The following is a 26,384-nucleotide window of genomic DNA, read 5'->3' on the forward strand; positions in this document are numbered from 1 at the left end:
GGCAGCAGCGGCTGTCTCCCACCACCAGGGGGTGCTGTGGGGCACATGCCATGGGGCCCGTGTGAAAACTGCTCCCCCCCACCCAAGCACAGAGGCCGGGCCCACCTTGCCGGCGTAGTGCATGATGCAGAAGTCTGCTTTGTCCTTCAGCTGCTTGGGCTTCTGGAACTTGGGGTGGGTGCCCTGCTCCTGCACCACCTTCTCCACGAAGCTCTTGTCGGTGGCCTTGGGGAACCAGCACTCCTCGTCCAGCAGGGCCAGGATGCCTGGGGGGCCGGCCTGGGGGGGTGCAGAGAGCACGGGTGAGACCCCAGTGCTGGGTCTCCCGGAGGGTGGGTGGTGGCCCCCGGCCTGGGCACCCCCAGCTCCACCTGAGATCTCCGGTTGCTGAAGCGGGCGGTGCTGACCCCAGGGCCTGCCCCGGGGGGTCGGGTGAGGTCATGTGCGGGGCGCCCCTAAGCCAGTCTCCAGCAGGCTGCCCTCCCGGGCCCACGCGCGGGCACGAGGGGACACGGGCCATGAGGCCCCGGGGAAAGGAGAAGGTGCCCGGAGCACCTGTGCCCGTCCGTGCAGACCCCGGCACGCGTGGACCACGGGTCACTCGCTGCACCCCACCCCCGGGCTCCTCAAAACACACCCTGCCCCCTTGGCCTCCGCCCGACGTCCACTGCCACACCGTCCCTGCGGCCACCGGCCTCCAGAAGGCCCTGCCTCCTGAGCACGTCATGGGAACCGGGCAGAACCGGCCCTGCTCCAGGGCGGAGCTCACCCCTGCCCCCCGCAGACTGCAGCACCCACCCGCGGGACCCCAAGGCAGCTGGCAAGGGTCTCAACCCGATGGCCCCGGAGAAGGGCTCCCAGTGACCCCCCCTCCCGCCAAATCACGCGACCCAGATCCCACGGAGGGGGGCGGAGGGGGACACTGGCAGTGTCTGTCCGGCCCCCCAACGAAGGAGAAGACAGAGAAGGGCGCCTGGAGCTCCTTGGAGGGTGCTGGGTGGTCTCCAGGCTCAAGGCAGCAACGGCCCCACCCTCCACCCCTGCAGGTCAGGTCAGGCAAGATATTCCAGTGCTGCCCCCTGCTGGCCAGGTCGTGTAGGGCACACTCCAGCTGCTTCCCCAGCTCACTGCAACCCAGCAGGGTGAAGCTGAGTGCCTAGGCGAGGAGGAGAGGAGCGAGCACAGAGCCAGGAGCCGGTGAGGGGGGGGAGGGACGACGCCCCCTGTGGGGCTCCAGCCGTGAGCATGGCGGGGGAAGGGGCAGAGGCCCAGGGCTGAGTGCGTCCGGCCCTTACTGGCTTCTCGATGAGGTCGATGCAGGGCTGCAGGTCGAGGCCGAAGTCGATGAAGTTCCACTCGATGCCCTCGCGCTGGTACTCCTCCTGCTCCAGGATGAACATGGTGTGGTTGAAGAGCTGCTGCAGCTTCTCGTTGGTGTAGTTGATGCACAGCTGCTCGAAGGAGTTCATCTGCGGGTGCGAGAAGAGGGGCGGAGACGCCGGTCTCAGAAGGGAGCCCAACACCGGTCCTAGGAAGACGGCCTCACCCAGTCACCCCAGTGCTGCCCCTGCTGGCCAGGTCAGGGAGGACACCCCAGTGCTGCCCCCTGCTGGTCAGGTCAGGTATGGTGTCCCAGTGCTGTGCCCCTGCAGGCCAGATTAGGTAGGGTGTCCCAGTGCTGCCTCCTGCAGGCCAGATTAGATAGGGCACCCCAATGCTGCCCCCCTGCAGAACAGGTAGGGATGTTCCAATGCTGCTCCCTGCTGGCCAAGTCATGAAGGACACCCCAGTGTCGGCCCCTGCAGGCCAGGTCAGGTAGGGCACTCTCATGCTTCCCCCTGGGCCTGAATGGGTTGGGCGGGGCACCCCAATACCCTGGCAGATCTTAAGAGGGTCAGGACTTTCCCTTCTCATACCCAGTGGCAGCGGGGGTCTCCAATTTCTGGACCCAAAGGCCCCTCTAGCAACCTCTAATAAAGTCCATCTCAGAGTAACATTTCCAAGGAGGTGACAAAGGGTTGTTCAGAAAGACAATGATCGGGACATTGGGCCACTTTCATAACCGGAACCAGCCATGGGCGTACCCACTCCCCAACTCTGGAGGGACACGTGAGCACCGGGGAAGCCCACCTCGACAGTGACCGCGACCCGAAACTCTGGGTTCTCCTTGACAAAGACCCTAAGTGCTCGGGTCTCAAACCCCCTCGCTTCAGTGAAATATAAAGTGGGAATTTACCCCCCGGGACATCTACCACAGGTGAAGGCCCTCTCGCCTAGGCAGCACCAGCGCCCCCCGCCCGGGCACAGCGCCTTTAAGGACAGAACAAGGGCCTGTCGCCAAGCCCCCGAGAGAGAGTCAAGTCCCACATGCCCCGTGCATGGGCGGGAGGAGGGGGCGGGGGTCAGGTGGGAGGGGAGCGGGTGAGAGGAGGCGGGGCGGGGGGCTCACATCGAAGATCTCGAAGCCGGCAATGTCCAGGATGCCGATGAAGGAGGCCCCCTGGCGCTTGGTCTTGTCCAGGGCCTTGTTGATGCGCAGCACCAGCCACCGGAACATGCGCTCGTACGTGGCCTTGGCCAGAGCCTCGATGGCGAAGTCGGCCTGGGAGGGGCACAGGGAGTGTGGGCGCCCCATCGTGTCCCCCGCAGGGCCCGGCCCTCGAGACGGGGGGTGACGCTGCGCCATCACGCGGGGTGCCGTGTGGGAACGATGCCCACCGAGCCAGACACCCGCTGACACCCACGTGGGGGGCTCGGGCACCGGCAACTCCCTTTCCGACTACGAACTGGGTGGGGAGGCGGGTATTTGGGGCTTGGGGGCTTGGCAGGGTCTCAGGGGCCCCAGAACACACCCTACTCCACCAGCTCCGAGCACCCACCTGCAGCGAGCAGGGGCTGGGCGGGGACCACCCGATGCACCCCATGTTTCCTGCCCCCCCTGCCCCGGGCTATACGGGGACGGACAGCAGAGACCCCCGGGGGGGGGCGCAGCGGGCACCCCACCCAGGACCCACCTGCTCCTTGGTCTGGGCCTTCTGCACGTAGTCCCGCCCCACCTTGATGCGCGGGGTGAGGATGCCGCGGGTGAAGTCGGTCACATTGATCCCCAAGAGGTGGGACACTTTCTGGGCGGCTGCGTTTTCGCAGAGAGACGGGGGGGGAGGGGGGCGGGGGAGGACTTAATTAGGCCCGAGAGAGCGAGCCGGCAGGTCCCTGCCAGCGGCCGGTCACCAGGCGACCGTCACCAGGACGACTGATGGCATCTCGCCGGCGCCCGGCAGCGTCGCCACCGCCTGGCCAGCCCTGCCTCGCGCGTCCTCCTCCGCCCGACCCCACGGCCCTCAGGGGGGCCCGGGAGGGCTGAGGGCACCGGAGCCAGAGAGCCCAGGGCTCAGCAGAAGCCCAGGGTAGCCGTGACGAGGCTGCGTTGTGATTTCTAGAACATTCTGGGGAAGCCCCATGGGAGCTGGAAACAACAGAGGTCACAGTGTGGCCGACTGGGCCGAGGAGGGTGCTGGTCTCGGGAAGGAGGGAGGGAGACCCCGGGACACTGGTGGGGTGGGGGGATGTTGTGCCGCCACGTGGTCAGATGGTTTCAGAAAGGTAGCAGGCCGGCAACACCCACCAAGAGTGGAGGCTAGGATTTCTAGAAGGTTCTCCTGAGCCAACGCAAGCCCAGGCAGCCAGGGGGCTGGGCCGGGAAATGTGTTTGCGGTGCTGGGACCTGCCCCCCTGGGGGTGGGCCGAGGGGGTGCGGGGCGGGGTGTCACCTGTGTTGTCGGGCATGGAGGCCTGGTCGGTGTTCCGCTCCTTCTTGAAGGCGATGTTGCCAAGCTGTAGGACCCCTGAGATGACCCTCAGCAAGCCTGGGGGTGGGGTGGGGGGAAGAGCCGCTCAGGACCAGGCGGGGCGGGGACAGGCCCCCCGGGGAAGCCTCTGCTTTCCACACGCTGAGACCCCCGCCCCGCTGAGGCCACACCCCACGCGTGCCTCGAGCTCAGAGACTGCTGCTGTTTCCATCAATAAAGGGTCTTAGCCTTTGTCTTTGGGGGGCCTGGTTCATTTTACGGTTTGGGGGGGCCACACCCAGAAGTGCTCAGGGCTGACTCCTGGCAGGGGCTCAGGGGGCCCTCCGGGGTAACAGGAATTGAGCCCAGGTCGGCCAAGTGCAAGACCAGCACCCTCCCGGCTGTGCGATCTCTCTGCACCGTATCAATAAAGTTTTATTGGAACACGGCCCCACCTGTCCGTGCACATCCTGCCTGGCCTGAGGGAAGCGGCTCCAATCCTGACCCTTTCTCCAACTCAGCAACTTCACACGCCCCCACCCCAAAGTGAGTGGGTGGGGTAGAACAGCCCACCCTGCACCTCGTCTTTCTGGAATGATGCCTCAAGAGCGCCCCCACCCTCCCTGGAGGAGAGCGGCACGGCACACTGCCCTTCACTCGGGCTTCGCCCACACAAGACCCCACCGGCCCCTGCCCCCACTACCCCCAGCCCCCACCCCTGGGCCCTTTGTCCCCCTCAGTCAACATCTGAACAAGCCCCAAAGTTCCGGGGGGAGTCGCCGTTCCCCAGAACCCAGAAGCAGCACAAACAGGAAACTGCCCCGGACCCCACCACAGGGCCCCGAGGCCCCCAGCCGACCTCCGACCCCCCACAGGGGCCCCCCCATACCGATCTGCTCGTCCTCGGGGATCCCCATGATCCTCATGGCCTCCATGGTCTCCTGGAACATGTCCTTGTCCTGCTGCCCGGGGATGGTGACGTGCCCGTTGGACAGGAAGCGGTACTTGTTGTACGGCTCCAGCAGGAGGTCGGCTGGCGGGGGGGACAGAGGCTGGTCACCGCGGGCTGGACATCACAGGCTCCCTGGGACCCCAGTGCTCCAGGGAACCAGTGGCCAGAGCCCCCCCACCACCTGGGACCTGCCGCAGCCGAACTCCCCTAGGGACAGACAGATGCTCCCGAGGTCGGACAGAAGCCATGAGCCGCAACAGCGCCACCCCCTGGGGACCGCTGGCCACGACTCACTCTTGAGGTGCTCCCCGGCCCCGGAGAGCAGGTAGTAGAAGATGTGGAAGGTCCGCTCGTCCTTGGCCTGGCGGATGGCTCGCGACTTCTCCAGGAGATCTGGGCGGACGCTGAGGAACCTTGCGCAGCCGGAGAAAAGGCGCCCGCCCGCCGGAAGAGCCCGACCCCCCGCCCGGGACACCCCCGACACGGGGGGCAGCGCTCACACTTCGGAGCTTGGTGGGGCAGGAGGGAGGTCAGACTCCCACTACTGGGGCGGTAACACGGCCCCCTGAAACCAGCGTTGGGAGCCACAGTGGGGGGGGGGCCTCCGGTGCTGCCCCCTCCCTGCAGCCCAGCTCCGGGGAGGAGGGACCCTCCAGCACCAGCGGGGGCAGCTGGGAGGGGCTCCCTGGCCGGGCCCAGACGCGGACGCGCCCCAAGGATACAAGTCTCGATGTTGGCGCCCACGATGTAGCCATTGACGTCAAAGTTGATGCGAATGAATTTGCCCTGCGGGAAGGCGGAGATTAGTGTTCCCGCCTCCGGCCGAGTTGGTGTGGGAGGGGGTCGGGCCGGGTGGCCTCGGCCAGCACCCACGCCTCAGAGAGGACCCTTGGCCAGCCGGGCGCAGGGAGCTTGGAGGTACCCAAGTTCTTCCAAGGGGGAAGAGAAGCCCCTCGCCACCCGCCGGAGCCAGCCCGGGGCTCGCCCCGCGCGGCTGGGAGTGGGCACCCCATCCCCCCACAGGCCTTCTGCCACCTAGCAGGACGGACGCAGAGGGGCGCCCGAAAACGGCCCCTGGCAGCCCTGAGCCCTGGCCAGCCCACTGCACATGGCAGGGCCCTGGGGCCCGGAACCTTCCCTGCGCTCCAGGTGAGCACAGCCTGGGGCCACGCCACAAGCCACGGCTCTGGGGGTCACGGAACTGGCGCGCGGGGGCCCCGACTCACAAATCTCGAGGAGTTGTCGTTCTTCACAGTCTTGGCGTTCCCGAAGGCCTCCAGGATGGGGTTGGCCTGCAGCAGCTGCCGCTCGAGCTCGCCCTGCAGAACACGCGGGGCCGTGAGGGGGCGGGGCCTGAGGGGCGGGGACTGATGGGCGGGGTCTGCGGGGCGGGGCCTGAGGGGCGGGGCGGGGCGGGGCCCGGGCCACACGCCCACGCAGGGTCCCAGCATCCGCCGGGCCTCTGGGAACCGCGCTGGGGAGACCTGACTCCCCGCAAATCCTGCGGCCCGGGTGGGGGCAGGAGAACCCCCTGATCGCAGAGCCTGGGCTGAGGCCCCGAGCCCCCCGGGAGGAGACCCTGGAAAGAGCCCCGGATGCCAAGAGGGCGCTTGAGAAGCTCCGAGCCTCCCGAGCGGGACCCAGTCCCCCGCACACGGGGCTCTCTCTGCCTCTCGAACCCGGGCCCCAGCAGGAGCCTGTGGGCTCTCAGCTGCTAGTCGGGGACCCACAAACCCACACACACTGTCGTGACACTGGTGGTTACAGCCACTGTATCCGTGGACACCCCCTGCCCCCGCCCCCGGGCCCCGGGCCCAGTGCTCAGGGCAGGCAAAACAGACGGGGCGTTTCGGAGGTCAGCACAGTGCCTGGGGATCAAACAAGGCAGGGCCCGAGCGGGGCTCGATTCCCGACACCACATCACATCACACACACACACACACACACACACACACACGGGGCATCTCCAGCTGTGATCCTGCATCTCTCTCTCTCTCACACACACACACACATACACACACACGGGCATCTCCAAGCTGGGAAAACACCACAGAGATAGGAAGTAGACAGACGGACAGACACACACACACACACCCGGACATCTCCAGGTGTGGCCCTGCATCACACAAACATATACGTATGGGCATCTCCAAGCTAGGAAAACACCATAGGAAGTGGACACACACACACACACACACACACACACACACACACACACACACGGGTATCTCCAAGCTGGGAAAACACCACAGGAAGTGGACACACACACAAACACACACAAACACACACCGGTGCATCTCCATGCTGGGAAAACGCCACAGGAAGTGGAAACTGAGGGCAGGTGGGGAGGGGAGGGCGGCCTCCAACCATCCGCACCCCCTCCCGAGCGCAGCTTCTACCGAGTGCCATGGGGGCGGGGGGGTCACATCTTCCTCCCCAAGGGCAGTCGGGCCCCCCTGGGGGCTCAACTCGGATGAACCCGGGGGCTGCATCACCCTCCGGGCCGACTGGCGCTCGCTCAGCTCCCGGCCGGGTCCCCGGGGCGGGGCTGCACAGCGCACGGGGCCGGGCGCGTTTGGTCTTTATTAGCGGGGCTGGCGCGGGGCCAGGGCTTTCCGGGAACCGAAGCTGCCTCCTGTGAGTGATGAAAACTGGGAGCAGCGGCGGCTCCCGGGGGAGCAGGGCCTTCTGCCGGGCGGGCCGGAGCAGGACGGATGGCGGGCGGCCCCCCCCAGGCCCCTCTGCGGGCGTCTGCGCCCAGACCTCGGAGGGAGGAAGCGGGACGGGGCGGGGGGGGGGTGTCAGCTGCGGGGCAGGGCACAGGGCCATCGCCCAGACGGCCAGGCAGTGACCTGGAGGGGGCACTAGCCCTGCACACACACACAAGCGCACACACGCACATGCACACGCACACAACACGCACGCACACGCACACACACACACACACACACACACACAGGAACAGCCCCAGCCACTCAAATGCCGCCTGGTGCCCGCACACAGACAGGGCCGGGCCCCAGAAAGGCCAGTTCCACGGGGGGCACCCGCGGGCACCTGCTGGGCGGTATGGCATCCCCTGAACACCCGCTCGATACCCAGGGGGTGCTTGGCAGCAAGAGGGTACAAGGCAGAGGGAAAGAGGGGAAGCGGGGAGGGTCCGGGAAAGCGCTCGGACCCCCGACACGGCAAGCCCAGGCGCTCTGCAGAGACACCACGCCTGGCCTCAGACACACCCGCTGCCAAGCCAGCGTGGGGCCTCTCGGGAGCTGCCCGGGGCAGAGACGACCTGCAGCACTGGGCACTGACCGGGCCAGGGACAGTGAGTGCTCGGGGCACGCGGGAAAGGACAGCCCCGCACTCCGGCCAGGCACCGGCTCACAGGAGGCACCTGCGCCCGCCTGCCCCTCCCCCCCCGTCTCTGCTGCTGTCCCCTCCCACTGGGGTCTGTGACCCCTCCACAGGGCAGGGACACGGCGATGACCCAAGGGAAAAGGAGGGTCGGGAGCGAGAAAGAAACCCCGATGGTGTCTACATGTGACTCCTGGCATCCCCGCGGGAAAAGGGCGATGGAGAAGGCGGCCCTCGAGGAGAAGGGGACAACGATTCCACAGGAGGGAGGAGCGGTTCATGGGTGTATGAGAGAGAGAGAGAGAGAGAGAGAGAGAGAGAGAGAGAGATCAGGGAGAGGGAGAGAGAGAGGAGGAGGGGAAAGGAGAGAGGGAGAGAGAGAGGAGACAGAGGAGGAAGGAGAGCAAGGAGGAGGGGGAGGGAGAGAAGGGGAGGGGGAGGGAGGGAGCACGCCCCCCCCAGGCATGCTGATGACCCCGACCCCAACTCTGGGAAATGCTCCTGGGGAGCAGAGGGGGCTCTCCTGGCGCAGGCGTGAGCCGGGGGTGGCTCCTGCACCCCTCCTGCAGGTGGCGGCCGATGCCCAGGTGCCCAGCTTACGGCTGCATGCCGCCCGCAGCCCTGCCCGCCCCCCTCCACACAGTGAGCGGAGCCCCCCGAGGGCGCGGTGGCCGCAGAGTGAGGGTGAGAGAGTGACGTGGGGTGAGAAGCGCCGAGTTCGGGGCACACGCGTTTTCGGGGGGAGGCACACACGCATTCCCGGTGCAGAACGTGCGGTCAACGTGCAGCTCACCTGGCCCGCAGGCCGCCACGCCCTTCACCGGCCACCAAAGGGGGGAGAGAAGAGGGAGGTGAGACGCAGGTCCCGCAGCCCCGAGGCCGGCTGGGAGCTGGACGTGGGAGTCCCAGGCCCAGCCCTCGCGTCGCCTGCTCCCCGACGGCAGTCCCCAGAAGTGGGGAGGCCCCGGGAGCGGGGGACGGGGCCCCCCGACTCTGCCTGGTCCCGCCGGCCAGGACTCGCGGAGCCTCACCTGGTCCTTCTTGCTCTTGTGGGACGAGGCCACGTGCGCCAGGTACTGAATCACCTTCTTGGTGTTCTCCGTCTTGCCCGCGCCGGACTCCCCCCTGCAGAGAGCGCCGGGAGTCAGGGGGGGAAGCCGCCGCACCCCGTCCGGACCCCCGCCCTGCCCACTGGGAGCTCCTGGGCTGACAGCCAAGGGGGCGGCCAGCCAGAGCCGGGCTCCACGGCTGGCACCTCCCAGGTCACGGGCACGCGCCCGCACTGCTGCCCTGGAGACGGCCAGTGCGTGCAAATGCCCATCAGGCTCAGGCCGTGGGTGGCTGGTCGGGGGTGGAGCAAGCCCCCCTTGCATAGGTGTGAGCCCGGGGCTCGCTCAGACCCTCCTAAATCTGCAGCCGCAGGGGCCAGGGTGGCAGGACAGCAAGGAGGGCACTGGCCTTGCTCGGGGCCAACCTGGCGTCAATCCCCGGCACCCCACTAGGCCCCCCAGCCCCCAGGATTAAGTCCTGAGCACTGCTGGGTGTGGCCCCCAAAAACAACTTCGCTCCAGAGAATGTTCTGGAGAGCACGAAGTCCCGAGGCCCACAGACAAGCCAGCGGGGGCTGGGGACACCTCACCTCAAATGCCCTTGGGGATGCGGACCCCGGATCAATCCCGACCCGGGCGCACGGGACCCCCCCACCCCCAACAACCCGCCAGCCCCTCTGCGAATGGCAATGCAGGGTGCCCACGGGCTGCGGGACCCAGCGGCACCGACACCCGTCCCCACGAGTCCTGTCCCATGGTGGGAGGGACGGGAGGCAAAGACTGGGGACAGGGCCGGTCGCCCTAGGTCTGGCAGGTGACCCCAAGAAACAGGAGGTGGGGGGACACTTACGTGCACAGGATCGACTGGTCCTCTCGGTCTGCAACAGAGGAGACACGGGGTTAAAAACTCCAGGAGTCACGGGGGTGAGGGGGGCGGTCCTTGGGCCACTGTCAGAGGGACCTCCTGGGGGTAGGGGAGGGCACCCAAGGGCGAAGGGGGAAGGTTCTGGGTACTCTGGGGGGGTGGTGAAGGTGCCACTGATCTCTCGATCCATCAAGACCAAAATCGTCACCACGACTGCAACCACGTGCCTGGAGCGACACCCAAATCCATGCAAAGGGCTGGACAGAGAGCACGGCGTGGGGGGAAGGGGCGGTGCTTGCTCTCTGCACACAGCCGACCCGGAATCGATCCCCGGCATCCCATCGGTCCCCTGAGCACTGCCAGGCATTAATTTCTGCGAGCAGAGCCAGGAGCAACCTCCGAGCGTGGCCCCAATTGCCAGGCGTGGCCCCAAACCAAACCGAACCAAAAAAAAAAAAAAAATCAACATTAAAGTTACAAGCAAGGAAGTAGTTCTGGGTTGGCAGCGCCACCAAGCCAGCCACGGGGGCCCGTGTCCACCTCACCGCCCACCCCATGTGGCAGACCGGAAACAGTCCCCGCCCCAGGTGAGCTCCCCGGGGGCGTGGCCCTCACCATGGGTGTGAGGGGAGTGAGCGGGGAAGGCAGGGGGAGCAGGCTGAGGTACAAGACTGGCTCTGGCACTCGGACCCTGCCTGGGGAGGGCGGGGCAGCCCCAGACACTGCCCAGTTGCTGGGTGGTAGCAGCCGGAGTCTGAGCGGCCCGAGAAGCATCGTGGGGAGCCTGGCCACTGGCCTTTGCGGGAAGGACGTGGGCCAGGCCGGCGCGGGGAGCCAGGGGTGCAGGAACGCCCCCACTTTGGAAGCTAAGTGTGCAGGAAATGCCTTCAGGCCCGGGCTGCAAACAACTGCATTTTTTCCCGTCGGGGGCACGTCCTCACCCTGATTCCGGGACACAGATTCACCCTTCCCCCCCCTGCCGCTGGCAGAGGGGGGGCTTGGGTGGGAGGGCAACACCCGAGGTCCCGGACCCCCAAGAACTAGACGCAGGGCACCTCACGGCCCGTCTGACTCACCAGAACAGGGGCCCAGCGCCTGGCCAGAGTGACCCCCACTGGCCACACCCTGGCCCCGGAATGACCCCACGGCACTGTGCCCTGTCCAAGGAGTGACCCTACTGCACCGGGCCGTGTCCACGGCATGACCCCACTGTGCCCCATCCAAGGAACAGACCCCACAGCGACGGCCCCGCCCACAGGCAGGGCGAGGGGGAGCAGCACAGGGTCAGAGCGGCAGGGGAGCCCCGGGAGAGAGAGAGGAGGCCAGCAGGGACCCCGGAGCTGACCGGGAGCCACAGAGCGCCACTGGGAGCTTCCCGGCTGCAGGGTCCTGCTCAGGCTCACACGCCTGCGGACCTGGGGGCCAGGAAGGGTCCTGACGCCCGTCCCCAGGGCGGGGACAATGGGGAGGCTTCAGGGGGGGAGGGGCACGCCTCCTCTGCACCTCCTGCTGAGTTACTGGGCAGGGCCGGGCTGGCGTCCTCTCCCCACGGTCCACTCCTGCTGGTGCCTGGTGGACAGGAATGGCCAGAACCGACAGGGGCGCCCTGGACAGCGGCACTCGCTCGCTCCCAGGCGTGACTGCGGCTCCCTGCGGGTGTGGCCTCGGCCCACTCAGACCCAGTCTCACGCCCGGCTCCTCTCCCAGAGGCCAGTCGCAGGGACAACGGGAAGACAGCTCAGGACCCGAGGCACCGAACGCATTCCCAGCCCAAACAGGGGCGGCCCTGCCCTGCCCTGCCCTGCCCTGCTGCCTCCCCCCACCCCAGACCATCTGCTTGGCTGGGGGGCGACCCCCATCCCTCTCCCACCAGCACCCCAGAGCAAACCTGGCCCACAGCCCCGGGGCTCCCTGCCCTACAGCCTGGCAGGGAAGAAGGCAGGAGACTCAGCAGCCGGGTCACCTAAGTGAAGGCACGGGCACTGTCCAGGGGACTCGGAACCCCTCTGTGGGCCCTGATGCCATGTGCATGTACACACACACATATATGCACACATGCATGTACACACATGTGCATACGTGCACACAAGCACACAGAGACATGCACACGTGCGCACACATATATGTGGACACATACACATGCATGCATATGTGCACACATACGTATGTACGTGCATGGGCACATGCACATAAACACAGGTGTGCATGCACACACGTAGAAACACACGCACACGTGTGCATACACACATTTGCAGGCACACACACCCCCGTGCACACATGCACACCCACAGAGCGTGTCGAGTCACAGCCCCGACACTGGCAAGCAGGTACCTGCGCCTGCTGGCAAGTCGGGGGCCGAGGCCCAGCCAGGCGAGGCCATAAAAGGCAACATTCCCGGCCCCTGGGAGGGAGGGAAGTTCCCAGGCCCTGGAGGCCGCCCCGGGATGGCTGGAATTCCTCCCGCCGGGGAGGTGGAGTCAGACGCAGAGCTGCCGGACAACAGGAAGCAGACACACACACACACACACACACACACACACAGGACACACGCGCACGTGCCCAGGGGCGGCACACACACACACACACTCCGGGGCCTGTGCCCAGAGATGTACACACAGATACACATGCATAGAAGCAAAACACAGGCAGGCAGGCTGACATGCGCATGCATGCAGATGCACACATGTGCCCACAGATGCACATACGCATACACACACACATGCAGACGCACATACAAACACAGGCACGCAGGAGTGCACACTCGTGCCCACACAGACAGACACACACACAGGCTGGCAGACGTGCCCGGAGGACACATACACGGGTTCACACACAGACACACACAAATTTTCTTTCCAGACCCAAACTCACGGGACCTCCACCCAGCCCCCAGTTCCTCCTGTCCTGACCCCCGACCTTTGATCCTCAATTCCTAAAACCCAGCTGCCCTCCCCCACCACCCCCGACTCCCAAAACATCTGAGACTCTGGTTTTACACCTCAAAGAACCCTTCCTGCCTTGCCAGAACATTCCATCGGGCAGATGCTCTGAGAGAAGTGGCCCCTTCCCGTTTCCTGCCTCTCCCCCCCGCCCCCCCAGAGCACCCGGCTCAAGGCCGGCCACGAGGGCCATCTGGGAAGGCCTCTCACAGGAGGACCGTCCCCCCACGGGCCGCCTCGGCAGCGTCCCCGGTGGGCAGCAGGGAGTGGGGACCCAGCCACAGCCCGGGGCGCTCGGGGTCCCCTCCTGGACACTCCTCGGGCTGCCCCACAATGCAGCCGCTCCGGGGTGTCCACACGGGGTGGACCAGCAGCCCCCCTGCAGGAGGGAAGGAGGGAGGGACGGGAGGAGGGAGGGAGGGAGGGAGGGAGGGAGAGCAACGGCCGGAGCGGTTTTGGGGGTCGACTGGCGGGGATTCCTCTGGACACTCTCCGCGACCACTGTCCTCCGGCCAGCACAGGGGGAGGGGCCCTGGGCTCCCCTGCAGGGCACACAGACACCCCAGGCTCGGGCCTCCCGGGCGTGGACGGTCTCGGCCGCCCCCTTGGTCTCGAGCCCCCACGGCGGCTGGTGTCACCACAGCCAGCGGTGCTCTGGCCTTAGTCCCAGCCCTGCACTCAGGGGTCTCTCCTGGTGGGGCTCACGGGGGCTGACGGGGGCCCACATGCAAGCGGGGGACTTCAGCCCCTGTGCTGTCTCTGGGGCAGAACGGGCAGAGGTTGTTTGGTTGCTGGTCTTCAGGCGACATCTGGCAGTGCTCGAGGTGGACTCCTGATTCTGTGCTCAGAGACGTCTCCTGGGCGGGGCCCGGGGGTGCTGGGGATTGAACCAGGCGGTGCCCGGGTCCCACTTTAAACCACGAGCGCCCCGAGGGCTCGCTGTGGGGGTCCTGGCCCAGCCAAGGGGGGAAACCTGAGCACAGGTGTGCCGTCTGCCGGGCCCCGACGGCTCACTTCCTCCACCAGGGGAGCGGCCGATTCTTTTCCATAAAAGGCTTCACGGCGGCGGCTCCGAGAGGTGACATCAGCCGCACAGGAAGTGCGGGAGGAAGTGACGGCCTCCCAGTGCCACCGCCGCCAGGCCTGAGTCATCGGACGGCTGCAGCGGGAGTGCTCGGGGTGCCCTGCCCCCACCCCCAGCTCGGGCCCACCAGGTTGCTGAGAACCGGCTGGCAAAGGGATCGGGAACCAGCCCGGCCTGGCCCAGGCGCTGAGCCCCAAGAAACTCAGGACTTGAAGACACACAGCTGGGTGGAGAACGTTCCGGAGAAGGGGGGCGAGGGGGTGCTGAGCCCCGCCTGCCTGCCAGCTCTGCGAGGAGGAGCCGGGCACACGCCAAGTGCCATGCCTGGGGCTCTGCCACCGGCCCTTGGCCAGGGCAGCCCCTGCCAGGAGCCAGGGCGGCCGTGCGGGGAAGCGCCAAGGCGCCAGGGAGGGCTTCCCGCTGGCAGCCGGGGCTCAGAAAGCACCCACCCCCCTGCACACGGGGTGGTCCTGAGGCCCCCCAGCCCGGCCCCGGGGCTCCGGCACACACACGAGCCTGCACACAGACACCTGCACATGAGGACACACACGTGCACACACTCGGGGACACAGACGCATCCGCACATCTGCTCAGACATGTTGCACGCACGCGGGCACGGGGTGGCCAGCAGGTCTCGCCCTCGTCGGCACCCCAGCAGCTCAAGGAGCCCCAAGAAGTGCCCGAAACGGGGCCTCCTGGTTCAAGCAGGGGCGGGGAGTGATGCAGGGACGAGAGCCTGCATCCGGCCACGCAGGTGCTCCCGGAGCACTGTTTCTGCCCTTCCTCAGCACTGAGCGAGGGCGCCTGGCCCCAGCTGGCAGCCCCCACACCAAGGCCCACCGGGCGCGACTCCCCGGGGGTCACTGAGCCTTGCTCGAAAGCCAAACCGTCAGGGAAGCTCCTATCTGTTCTCTCTCACCCCTCCCGGCCCCCAGACTCCTAATATCTCCTGGAAGATAAGAGAAATTCTGTTTCGAGACACGAGTAAGTCGAATACAAACAAAGCCCAGGGAAAGGAGGTGCGGGCGGGCCCTTCTGGCGATACCCTGAGCCCTGGCTTTGACCCGTGCCCCCCACCCTCACCCGGGCCCCCAGCAGCACCCAGGCTAACAGCGGTGGGGGGGCCCCGTGCCGGATTCTCACTCCCCTCCCGACCGGCCTGTGATCGCCCCCTCCTCCAGGCAGGCCCCCGTCTAGCATAGGGCGGCCGGGGTGCTACCAGATCTCTGGAGGACACAGGTGCCGGCAGACGGTGGGCACCACTGGGCGCGGGCAGGGCTGGCGGGCAGGGCCTGGCCTCCGGGGTGGGCAGCACATTCCTGCTTAAGTGGACTCCTCACCCCTGCAGCTTCCTCGGCTCGGCGCTGCAGTCCCACGCCCCGGCCTCGCCACCGGGCACTCCTCCCTCAGAGGGGGTGCAGTCCACGGCCGCGGGGAGCCCCCCAGAATCTCCGTTACCGAGGCCAGTGTCCCCCCAGCCACAGGGACAGCTCGGCCCGGCCTCCCCTCCCCGGGAGCTGCCTCGGGGCCAGCTTCCGCCTCGCTCCCTCCCTCCTGCCTCCCATGCTGCCGCCCGCGCCAATCCCAGCTGGGGGTGGGGGGGGCACCGACTGGCACCGAGCGTCAGGCCCCCGGCCCCTGGGCCTGGCAGGCCAGCCAGAAGGTGGGGAGGTGACACTCTGACACGCCTGCAGACCAACAGTTCTCAGACAGACACAGGCGACTCTCGGCCCCAGGGGGGGGGGCCCTGCCAGGGGTAGCCGGGCGGGTGTCAGGTCGTCCCCAGGGGCCAGGGAAGGACTGCCGGTGTCCAGGGGGCGGGAGCCAGGAGGCCGCTGAACATTCCAGAACACACGGGGGACAGACCAGCGGGGACAGATGGTGGCTGGGGCCAGCGGAGCCAGGCCGGAAGGAGCCCGGCTGAGCCGGAAGATGTGGGCAGGGGGCACACACCCCCGTCATCCATCCAGAGCAGCCGGCGCCGAGCCCCCCGCGGGCGCCCGGGGCTTCGGAGGATGCCAGGGGACGCCACGGACCTGGCGGAGGAAAGGGCCCTCCCCGGGCAGCGCCAGCCGAGGCCGCATCCGGAACGCAGCGTGCCCGTGTGTCAGACAGCAGCGCCAGCCCGGGCGGAAATCTGGTCCCAGTGCTCGGCGAGAGCAGAGCAGTAGAAAGGGAGGCGCCTGGCTCTGACAAACGTGAGTGGCAAGAACAGACGCCCTGCATGCAACGCCCCCCCGCCACCCCTCGCTCCTGCCAGGACAGAAGGGCCACGTGCGCTCGGGCACGCCTGCCGGGGGAGTGGACGCCCACCCTGGGGAATCCCTAACCTGTCCTCCTGGGACCCACGTCCACCCCACACCCAGGGCCGGAGACTGTCACTAACTGCGCTGCGGGTCAGCCGTGGGCCAGGGGCCACAGATGGAGTCCCGTGCAGGAGCCCTGGGGTCGGAAGGGAGGGGAGCGAGCACCCCTGTGACGGGGTGGGCACCGGCCACATCCCACGGGACAAAGACACCCCCACCACGAGCGCACTCGGGGCCGGGCAGCTGCTCCCACCTCGGCCGTCCCTTCCGGCCACGACTTCCCGGTGGACACAAAGAGCAGCAGCCGCAGCCCAGCTGGTTCCCTTCCTTCTCCCAGTGACCTCCAGCTGGTTTCCGCCCGCCACCCCCCCCTTTCCTTGCCGTGCTAATAAAAATGAGACAAATCTCTCCGGGATGCCCGAATCCCAGTGTGGCGGGGTGGGGGGGGGAGTGGGGGGAGGCAGGAAGTGGACGGCCCAGGATCGGGGCTCCCGGGGGCCTGGCTACGCTTCGCGTGGCCTGCAGAGTGGCCAGCCCTCCTAGCACCCGGGCTGGGGACACAGAGGCTCCCAGGGGCTCATCAAGCGTGGGGAGAACACGGCCTCCCTGGAGACAGACGCAGCCCCTCCCCCCGCCTCCCCAGCAGCGCACGCAGCGTTCTTCCTCCAGACTGCTCTGATGAGCACTGTGAGAGTGACAGCCCGTCCGGGAACTGTGGCACGGCTGCCTTCCCCACCCGATCGATGCAAACACACGCCAGGCGGCTCAGCCGGCCCGATACATCCCCTACCCGCCCCAGATCCCGCCTCGCTCCCCCAACCAGCCCGGGACCCCCCTCACCAGTCAAGGTCCCTGCCCCTCACTGGCTGAGTACCGGCAAACAAACGTGCCCACACCTCGCCCGACAGCCCGCCCAGGGAGGGCCCCCTACACCCCCCCGCCCCGGCCAATCTGGCCCCGACGTCCTCCAGAGGGGGAGGGCAGCGGGGGCAGGACGGAGCCGCCAGGCCGTGGCGGGGGCGCGTCCGGGGGCCTGTGGGGCGTGGGGAGGGCCGGGGAGGCTGCCAGAGGGTCTGAGGGTTCTCTGGGAGACCCAAGGGGCCTATCCAGGGTCCCCCATCCCCCCCACCGGGGGTCGATCCCTGGGAGCGGAGAGAGGATGAGTGTGGGTCGGGGGTCAGGATGCAGCAGGGGAAGGGCCCCCAGAGACAAAATCTGCAGCAGGCGTGGGAGTCGGGGATGGCGCGAGGGGCCAGGAGGGGAACCCCACTGCAGGCTCGGAGTCGGGGTCCCGGGAGAGGGGGGCACCAGGGGCTCCGGCAGTGGGGGACGAAGGCCTTTGTCGGGAGCGACACCGGCACCCGAGTGGGTGAAGCGTCATCCAGTGGCCAGACCACGGCTCGTGACAGGAGCCACGGGTGGGTGAGAGGTGGCAGGTGAGAGGTGGCAGGGGAGGGGACGCACGTAGAGACACGCCGGCCGGCCAGCACCGACCCAGACGAGATAAGGCCTCTCGAGTCCGGAAGGGCCAGGGCGACCTTTGTCAGACAGGCCGGGGCGAGGCAGGGCCAGACGGCAGGGCTGACCTCGGGGCCGCTGGGAAGCGGGGAAGGCGGCGGCGAGTGCCGAGACTTCCTCTCAGCTCGCCGCGAGGGCCGGGGAGAGGCCCGGGGTATGGGGGGGGATGGACACAACTGGCCCCACGTGCAGACCCCCGGCCCCCGAGCGGGGAGCAAGCAGCTTCCCAAGCACCACTGTGTATCGTCCGAGAAGATGAAGGTGAAATAAAACGAAAGAGGGGCTGGAGCAATAGCACAGCGGGGAGGGCGTTTGCCTTGCACGTGGCCGACCCAGGTTCGATTCCCAGCATCCCATAGGGTCCCCTGAGCACCACCAGGAGTAATTCCTGAGTGCAGAGCCAGGAGTGAGCCCTGAGCATCGCCGGGTGTGACCCAAAAAAAAAAAAAAAAGAAAGAAAACGAAAGAGCTCTACTGCCGGGGTCAACAGGGCAGAGAGCGCGGCCGGACGGGGGTTTTTGTCGGTCCTTGAAGATGGGAGGGGGGGCGGGGGGTTCATTCCAGCTTCCAGATTTGGGATGGGGAGGGGAGTCCGAGAAGGGGAGAAAAACAGGAACAGAATGAGTGACTGGGAGAGAGCAGAGAGGACTGGGCCAGGCAAGCCGAGAATGAGAGATGGGGAAAATAACAGGAAATAGCATCTTCTGGAAGCGCCTAGAACATTCTATCTACATCTAAACATCTTAGGTAGCCGCTGACCTTGGCCCTCCGATGACGGCTTACAGACCTTGTCAGGGCACGTCCAGCCACTGGCTTACTAGGACACTGAGCCTGAGTGCTGGCGGGGGAGGAGAGGGACAGAGGGGGATGGGCGGGGCCAGGGGCCAGGGGCCAGGGGCCAGGACGGGGTGGGGGCGGCACTCACCCTGCATCATGCTCCTGTAGGCCGTGTCTGTGATGGCGTAGATGTGCGGGGGCATCTCGTGCCTCTTCTTGCCCTTGTACATGTCCACGATTTCTTCCGAGTAGATCGGCAGGTTCTTATAAGGGTTGATGACCACACAGAACAGGCCGGAATAGGTCTGAGGGAGGGGGGCACACAGGGTGGGGGGCGTCAGCGAGTCCGGTTCTCTGAGGCCAGCAGAGCCGTTAAAGTCCCTCCCGAAAGCCCCACTCTGCACCCGGCCCCAGCAGGATGGGGGGGGCGGTCTCGGGGTCCTGCCCTGCTCGTTCCTGGGCTCTGCCCAGCGAGGGCCCTGGTGAGCTTCAGGTGAGACAGGGACAGCAAGCGGCCACCAAGGAGAGGTGCGAGAGAAAGGACTCAGGCACGTGTGGAGCACACGTGTCGCCCGCATCTCCCCTCTTGAGACACGGACTTTTCATGCTTTCCTGTCGAATGCCAGGGTGTGTGTAGGGGCTCTCTCCGCCCTTGGGTAAGCCCGGGTTCTCTCTGGAGCACATTACTCTCCCCTCCCTCTCCTGCTCTCTCTCCCTCCTTCCCTTCAAGACCTCCAATAAGGGGCTGGAGCGACAGCACAGCGGGGAGGGCGTTTGCCTTGCACGAGGCTGACCCGGCTTTGATTCCCAGCATCTCATAGGGTCCCCCGAGCACTGCCAGGAGTGATTCCTGAGCGCAGAGCCAGGAGGAACCCCTGAGCATCACTGGGTATGACAAAAAAAGAAAGAAAGAAAGAAAGAAAGAAAGAAAGAAAGAAAGAAAGAAAGAAAGAAAGAAAGAAAGAAAGAAAGAAAGAAAGAAAGAAAGAGAAAGAGAGAGAAAGAAAGAAAGAAAGGAAGGAAGGAAGGAAGGAAGGAAGGAAGGAAGGAAGGAAGGAAGGAAGGAAGGAAGGAAGGAAGGAAGGAAGAGAAGAAATGGCCCCATAAAAGCTGAGGACTCTAGGACCACACACCCGATGCTGAGAAACGGCTGGTGGGTGCAGCGGAGAGGTTTGAGGGAGGGGGGTGGCATCTGGGCACGGCTTAGTGTCCCACAGTTGGGGGCGAGGGGAGGGTCCTGGGTCCCCATGTCCTCCAGCCTGATCCCTTCACGGGGCCCGGCTGTGACTCAGGTGAGAGCAGGAAGGGGCCCTCCCGGGTCCCCCCGTCCCACCACTCTCCCCCCCGGAGCCCGCCAGGGGCTCAGACACGCCTGGGCTCCCATGTGGCCGCGCCAGGGAGGGGCTCCCTTCACGGGCCACAGAAGCCCTTTGTGCCCGCCCGCCCCTTGGGCTCCGGCCTCGCCACCCTCTCCCCCGCCCCCCAAAAGGAGCAGCTGGGGTGCAGAATTAGCCACGCCGCCCACCGGGCCGGCCTGCCGGCTGCACCAGGCTCCCGGGAAGGCCGTTTGGAACGCAGCTTGAGGAGGCGGGCCCCGGCGGCATCGGGGTGGGCTCCTTGCTGGGGCCCCCCTGCGCGCCCCTCCTCGTGGGAAGGCACCCGCCTGCTCCCTCCCTCCCTTCCGGAGCCCACAGACAGCCCCCCCCCCGCACCACCAGGAGCAAACCCCCAGCTCGGAGCCAGGAGTCTCCCCCGAGCACTGCCTGGTGGGGCCCCCCCAAAAAAGAGCATCCCCCAAGAAAAGAGCAGAGCCCCCTGCCCGTGCGAGTGTGACCCCCGGGCAAAGCCCTCGGCCCACGGGCTCGTTCCTCCCGTTCATGAGACGAGAGGGACCAATAATGATCTCAAGATGTTTTCTTCCTCCGGTTCCAAAACATAAAAAAAAAAAAAAAGACCCAAAAATGTCGAGAATCGTTTTATTCTGCTCCAAGTCCAGAAGAGCCAAGGTGAGGGCGACAGCCTCCTTAAGTAACCAGCTATTCTGGGAATAATAGGAACCAGATCTCTCTCCCCTACCGGGGACCAGGCCAGAAGGAAGCATCTTTGTACCGAACAGGAGAAGCCGGGAGAGGCAGCCAAGAGCGTCCCGGGAGCCTGGGGCCACGCCAGCCCGGATGCGATCCCAGGGGGGGCGGAAAGCGCTCTGATCCCGGCATCTTCTAAGATTCTATAATGTGACGAGGGCAGGTCCACAAACCAGGCTCCGGGGTCCACACCCAGCAGCAAGTGTACAGTGCCCCCCTGAGCACTGCCAGGTGTAAACCCCAAAACAAACACTCCCAGACTAAAAAAAAAAAAAATTTAATTAAAGGGGTCAGGGCTGGAGCGATAGCACAGCGGGGAGGGCGTTTGCCTTGAACGCGGATGGCCCGGGTTCGATTCCCAGCATCCTATAGGGTCCCCTGAGCACCGCCAGGAGTGATTCCTGAGTGCATGAGCCAGGAGGAACCCCTGTGCATCGCCGGATGTGACCCAAAAAGCAAAAAAAAAAAAAAAAAGAAGAAGAAGAAGAAAAATAATTAAATTGACGTGGTGATGAGCCGCCTTTCTGTGGCCACAGCTGAAGGAAAGGCAAGGGACTGTGCGTGCCCCGGCCTTTGGACATGCTTCTTCCTCAGTGCTGAGCCTGGTGGGAACAGCCTATGAGGTGGACAAGACCCACAAGAATCGCTCTGGTAGCACAGCGGGGAGGGCATTTGCCCTGCACGCGGCCAACCCGGGTTCAATCCCCGACATCCCATAGGGTCCCCCAAGCACCGCCAGGAGTGATTCCTGAGTGCAGAGCCAGGAGGAACCCCTGAGCATTGCTGGGTGTGACCCAAAAAGAAAAAAAAAAAAAGAATCGCTCTGGGAGAGACACTCTCCGGACCCTTTACCAAGCCAATCCCACCGAGGCACCTCAGAGGGCGGGGGTATCCCAGCTCCTCATGAAACCCAGGTGCTCAGTTCAGGGACTAAGACTCCAGGCCACATGGCGGCAGTGGAGGTGGGCCGGCCCTCCCCATCTCCCCACCCGCTTGGGGTCCCGGCTGTCACGCCCACGATCTGCCTCCTGGCGCCAGCTCAGCGCAGCAACGGCCTTGATCCAGAGACCCCCGCCCAAACAACTCTCAGAATGAATGAGCTCCCTACAGAGATGTCTCTGGCCCCAACCATTTTGCAATTTTCGAATTCCAGAATTTGTGGCCGCAGGACCTCTCATGAGATTCATGATAAGCAACAGGAAATGAATGATCTTAGCATCTGCCCTTGGCAGGCGGGCTTGACTGGGGGTGGGAAAATTCGAAATAATGGTGGTGGGAAGGCGTCCGAGTGTGGGATTGGTGTTGAAATATTGAATGGAATCAATTGATGTGAACAAACTCATAAAAATAATTTTTTTTTAAATAGCTCGGGGGGGGGGGGCTGGAGCGATTGCACAGCGGGTAGGGCGTTTGCCTTGCAGACGGCTGACCTGGGTTCGAATCCCAGCATTCCATATGGTCCCCTGAGCACCACCAGGGGTGATTCCTGAGTGCATGAGCCAGGAGTAACCCCTGTGCATCGCCAGGTGTGACCCCCCCAAAAAAAAAATCGCTCTGGGGCTGGAGCAATAGCACAGCGGGGAGGGCGCTTGCCTTGCAAGAGGCCGACCCGGGTTCGATTCCCAGCATCCCATATGGTCCCCTGAGCACCGCCAGGGGTAATTCCTGAGTGCAGAGCCAGGAGTAACCCTTGTGCATCGCCGGGTGTGACCCAAAAAGAAAAAGAAAAAAAAAGTCGCTCTGGAAGGCTCGCTGCTCCCCAGGGGTACCAGTCCCCCAGGAGGTGAGCGGCAGGCCAGGAGGCCGCCGTGAAGGCCGAGACGGGTATAGGGGTGCAGGGTTGGGGGCCAGATTCTGCAGGGGGAACCAGGAGGAAGAAGCACGGCCCTGGCTTGCCTGAGAGAGGAACTGGCCACTCGGGCCTGACCCTTCCTTCCTCCGCCAGAAACGGAGGGCACCCCGCACCCGTCTCTCAGTCTCCCGACACTTGGCCCGGAGCAGACTTCCTCTCAGGGCCTCGACAACACAGGAAGCAACAAAAGTCAGGCTGTGAGAACGTTCCGGGAGGTTCAGGGGCTGGAGAGACAGCACAGTGGTCAGGGCGCTGGACCGTGCCTGGTCCAATCCCCCATGTCCTGCCAGGAGTGGTCCCTGAGCACAGAGCCGGGGGGAAGGGGGGAGCCCTGAGCATAGCTGAGTGAAACCCCCCCACCGCCACCCCCCCCCCAAAAAAAAATAACCCAGAAATGCCAAGTTTGGAGACAACAAAGTCAGCCCTAAGGTCAGATGCTGGAGCTGGAGCGATAGCACAGCAGGGAGGGCGTTTGCCTTGCACGCAGCCAACCCGGGTTCGATTCCCAGCATCCCATAGGGTCCCCCGAGCACCGCCAGGAGTCATTCCTGAGTGCAGAGCCAGGAGGAACCCCTGTGCATCGCCGGGTGTGACTCAAAAAGCAAAAAAAAAAAAAAAAAAGATGCTCCTGGAAGCCCCTGCCCCGGCCCCCACTTATAGATGAGCCCCGAAAGCAGTAACGCTCCCCCCGATGCCCGGGCCCCACTTACGTAGATGAGCCCCGAGTAGTAGCGCTCCTTGAGGTTGTGCAGAACGGAGGCCTCGTTGAGGCACGTGAGCTCGGCCATGTCCTCCACCTTGGAGAACTTGGGCGGGTTCATCTTCTGGATGTCGTCCTTGTTCACCTTCACCTTCTTGCCGTTCTCCACCAGCTCCACGATGGCCTCCTCGCCCACCTCCTCCTTCAGGCTGGCGGGCTCGAAGCCGCTCTTGTCCGAGGGCACCCATACCAGCTTCTTGGCCGCCCAGTCGGCCTGGGCCAGCGGGTTGTTGATGAAGTTCTTGTCCACGTAGAGGTACTTGTCAGCGGCTTGCTGCGCCATGGTGCCTCAGGGCCGGGGCCTGGGGGGGGGGGGGAGGAGGGGGACAGGACGTCAGCTTTGGGCCCCCGTGTCCCGCCCTCGCCCTTGCCACAGCAGGACACGCCGGCCTTCCCCGGGTCCGCACCCTGGGAGACACCATGTCACCCACACAAGCCGGCTCGTCGCGTCGCAGGCGGCTGCAGCCACGGAAGCCATGAACCACCTTAGCGCCACGGCACCGTGGCAAAGGAAGCGACTCGGGGGCCATTGCCCCTACAGAGGCAGGAGACTGTGTGCGCGCCACGGGAGGGCCACCAAGAAAATCAGGATCCCACAGAGCCACGGGGGAGAGAGACCGCTGAGCACAGTGGCGCCTGACAGATGCCATGGGAACCCACACGGGAACCCACACAGGAACCCACGCTTATTGCACAGAGCCCACCGGGAGGAGAGAGCAGAGCGCCAAGGGGGTTCCGGGCTGGGTGAGGTGGCCCAGAGAGCTCGGGCGAGAAGGGACCCCAGGTTTAGGGGGCGGCAGGGGGCGGGAGCGGGCGACCCTTCGGCCACCTCCGGGGCCAGCAGGCCAGCAGGATCTGCCATTTGCTCTCCCTGAACTCATCTGTGCGAGGTTGGGAGGCGAGAGAGCTGGCAAGGGAGTTAAGCTCTTGCCTTGCTGGCGGCCACCTCTGGGTCAGTTCCCAGCACCCCCCAGAGTCCCCCGGGGGCCCACCGGGAGTGAGCCCCGAGCACAGAGCCACAAGTCAGTCCTGAGCACTGCCCGCTGGGGCCCAAGCCACCCAGCGATGGGCCTCTCCCACGCTGGCGTCCTTGTGGGGGGGCTCCCTCCTGCATTCCAGGACCACCAGAGATGCCTGTGCTCAGTACGCCGTGCTGGCACCCCATTTTACAGACAGGGGAGCAGAGCCCTGGGAGACGGAGCTGGCCACATCCCCTGCACAGAGAGACGTCTTCCTGCCCGGGCTGGGATGGGGGGGCTGTGTGGGGTACCCCAAAAACACGACGGAGACACTCTACACACTCACTGCCTGGCTCCCCACGAGGGAGAGCTTCTCCCTGAGAGACCCACCCCGCCCCAAGGCCAACACCCCGCGAGTGAGAGGGACCCTCATTTCCGGCTTCCAACCAGGAACCTGGCTGCTCGGCAGGGAACAAAGGGCAAAGGTCAGGCGCGCCCTGATCTGAGCTCGGGCAGGGCGTCCCCCCAGACTTGCTTGCTCCAGAAGATGTCTTCCAGGAAATCTGCTCCGACCAGCTCACCCGGGAGGAAGAGCCGGTCCCAGAAGCAGAGTCCGGCCGCTTCTGACCCCCGTGCCAGCGTGCAACAAGGCCCCTCTCGGGGGCAGCAGGACACCCCCAGGAGCAGTCAGGCCAAGGCTACTCCAGGCATCTCTGTGGGAGCCCCGGGAGCCCGGGGAGACGGCCCGATTGCCCTGCTGACCACTGCTCCGTGGCCCCCCCGAGTTCCTCGGTGTTTCTGCAGCCCTCCAACAACCACTCCTGTCCACAGGCAAAAGAGGTTCCTGTGGGGCCGGAGAGATGGCCCAGTGGGTAGGGCGCTCACCGTGCCCGAGGCTAACCGGGCTCGATTCTCCCCGGCACCCCCAAAGGGTCCCCAGGCGGGATGCCCGGGTGCAGAGCCAGGAGTCAGCCCTGAGCAGCGCTGGGTGTGGGCCGCCCAAGACAGAGGGCGGGGCTCCCCTGGACCCCGTCTCCTCCCAGCCTGTCTCCTACTGGGTAAGCGTGCCAGGGACCCGGCCCCGGGAAGGACTCCAGAGAACAGACACCTTCCAGCTGGCCCGAAGTCATTCTGCGCCCACAGGCCCACATGGCCCCGGCGTATCCACCCCTCGCTCCACCGCCCCACGCCCCCCTCCCCCCGGGAGAGAGTCCGTGGTTCCATTTCGTGAATGAAGGAACGGGGCACAGAGAGGCCAAGCCACTGGGCCAGCATTGCCCAGCCTATCGGGGCATGCAGGCTTCTAGCCCAGACCCTTGGGTTCCTGTGCCCGGGCCAGGCAGCCAGTCAGGCTAGCCCAAAGTCCACCGGGTGGTCACTGCAGTCGGCCGAGCAGGGACGTGGGGAGCGGGGGAGGGGGCCGCATTCCACCGTGCTCCACAAATACTTCCTGAGCTTCCCGCTGCCCGCCCGCCCGCCCGGCAGGGGCAGAGGGGCCCGGCCCGGGGCAGAACGTGCTGAACTGCACATCCTCCTTCTCAGCACTGCGTCACATCACAGGGCACGGCGGCGGGCGGCGGGGAGGGGGGCCGCCAAGCCCACCGTCTCCAGACGCGGCAGCCTGGTGGAATCCACAGCGGGGCTGCGGCCCACCCACCCTGGGCGTCTGGGGACGCACTGCCCCACCCGCACCCAGCCATGTCCGGCAGAGAATCCTCCTCACAGTGCTCGGGGGTCCGGAGTGAGACCACACGGCCACCAGGAGCAGCACCAACAAGCGGGTGGCCACCCTCCGCCCCCGGGGGTGCTGAGAAGCCCCCCAGGATGAAGGGAGGAGGGGTCAGTGGGGGGGGGGGGCTGGCCGGCTGGTGTCTCCGGGAGCCAAACGTTTCATTACGCCTGGCCCGGCCGGGCCAAGGACAGCGCTATTTGGTTTCAATGACGTGGGTGCGCTGGGAAGCCAAGATCAATAAATGGGGCTGGGACGGGGCGGAGGGCGAACAATGGGGCTTCTCGGGGCGCCCGCCCAGACCGGCGGGAACAGCTACCTTTGGGGTCCAGGGCCGGCCGCAGCGCTCCCATTCTGGGCGGGGTGGGGAGGGG

General features: G+C 65.8%; 1 protein-coding gene across 3 annotated transcripts in view; it reads right to left on the minus strand.

Moving 5' to 3' along the window:
- Positions 1 to 26,384, minus strand: part of MYH9 (myosin heavy chain 9) — a 76,253-nt gene that overhangs the window by 21,041 nt on the left and 28,828 nt on the right. For all 3 annotated transcript variants that reach the window (XM_055141748.1, XM_055141746.1, XM_055141747.1), the window contains exons 2-14: positions 23,273 to 23,624; positions 18,775 to 18,931; positions 9,988 to 10,015; positions 9,120 to 9,213; positions 5,967 to 6,059; positions 5,463 to 5,526; positions 5,035 to 5,133; positions 4,678 to 4,821; positions 3,771 to 3,866; positions 3,015 to 3,133; positions 2,450 to 2,602; positions 1,296 to 1,469; positions 106 to 279 (exon numbers count right to left, since the gene is read on the minus strand). In XM_055141748.1, coding sequence (XP_054997723.1) covers positions 106 to 279; positions 1,296 to 1,469; positions 2,450 to 2,602; positions 3,015 to 3,133; positions 3,771 to 3,866; positions 4,678 to 4,821; positions 5,035 to 5,133; positions 5,463 to 5,526; positions 5,967 to 6,059; positions 9,120 to 9,213; positions 9,988 to 10,015; positions 18,775 to 18,931; positions 23,273 to 23,605 — 1,728 coding nt within the window. In that variant the 5' untranslated portion in view covers positions 23,606 to 23,624. The remainder of the gene's footprint in view (positions 1 to 105; positions 280 to 1,295; positions 1,470 to 2,449; positions 2,603 to 3,014; positions 3,134 to 3,770; positions 3,867 to 4,677; positions 4,822 to 5,034; positions 5,134 to 5,462; positions 5,527 to 5,966; positions 6,060 to 9,119; positions 9,214 to 9,987; positions 10,016 to 18,774; positions 18,932 to 23,272; positions 23,625 to 26,384) is intronic.

This window comes from Sorex araneus, chromosome 6 (assembly GCF_027595985.1).
Source record: "Sorex araneus isolate mSorAra2 chromosome 6, mSorAra2.pri, whole genome shotgun sequence".
NCBI lineage: Eukaryota > Metazoa > Chordata > Mammalia > Eulipotyphla > Soricidae > Sorex > Sorex araneus.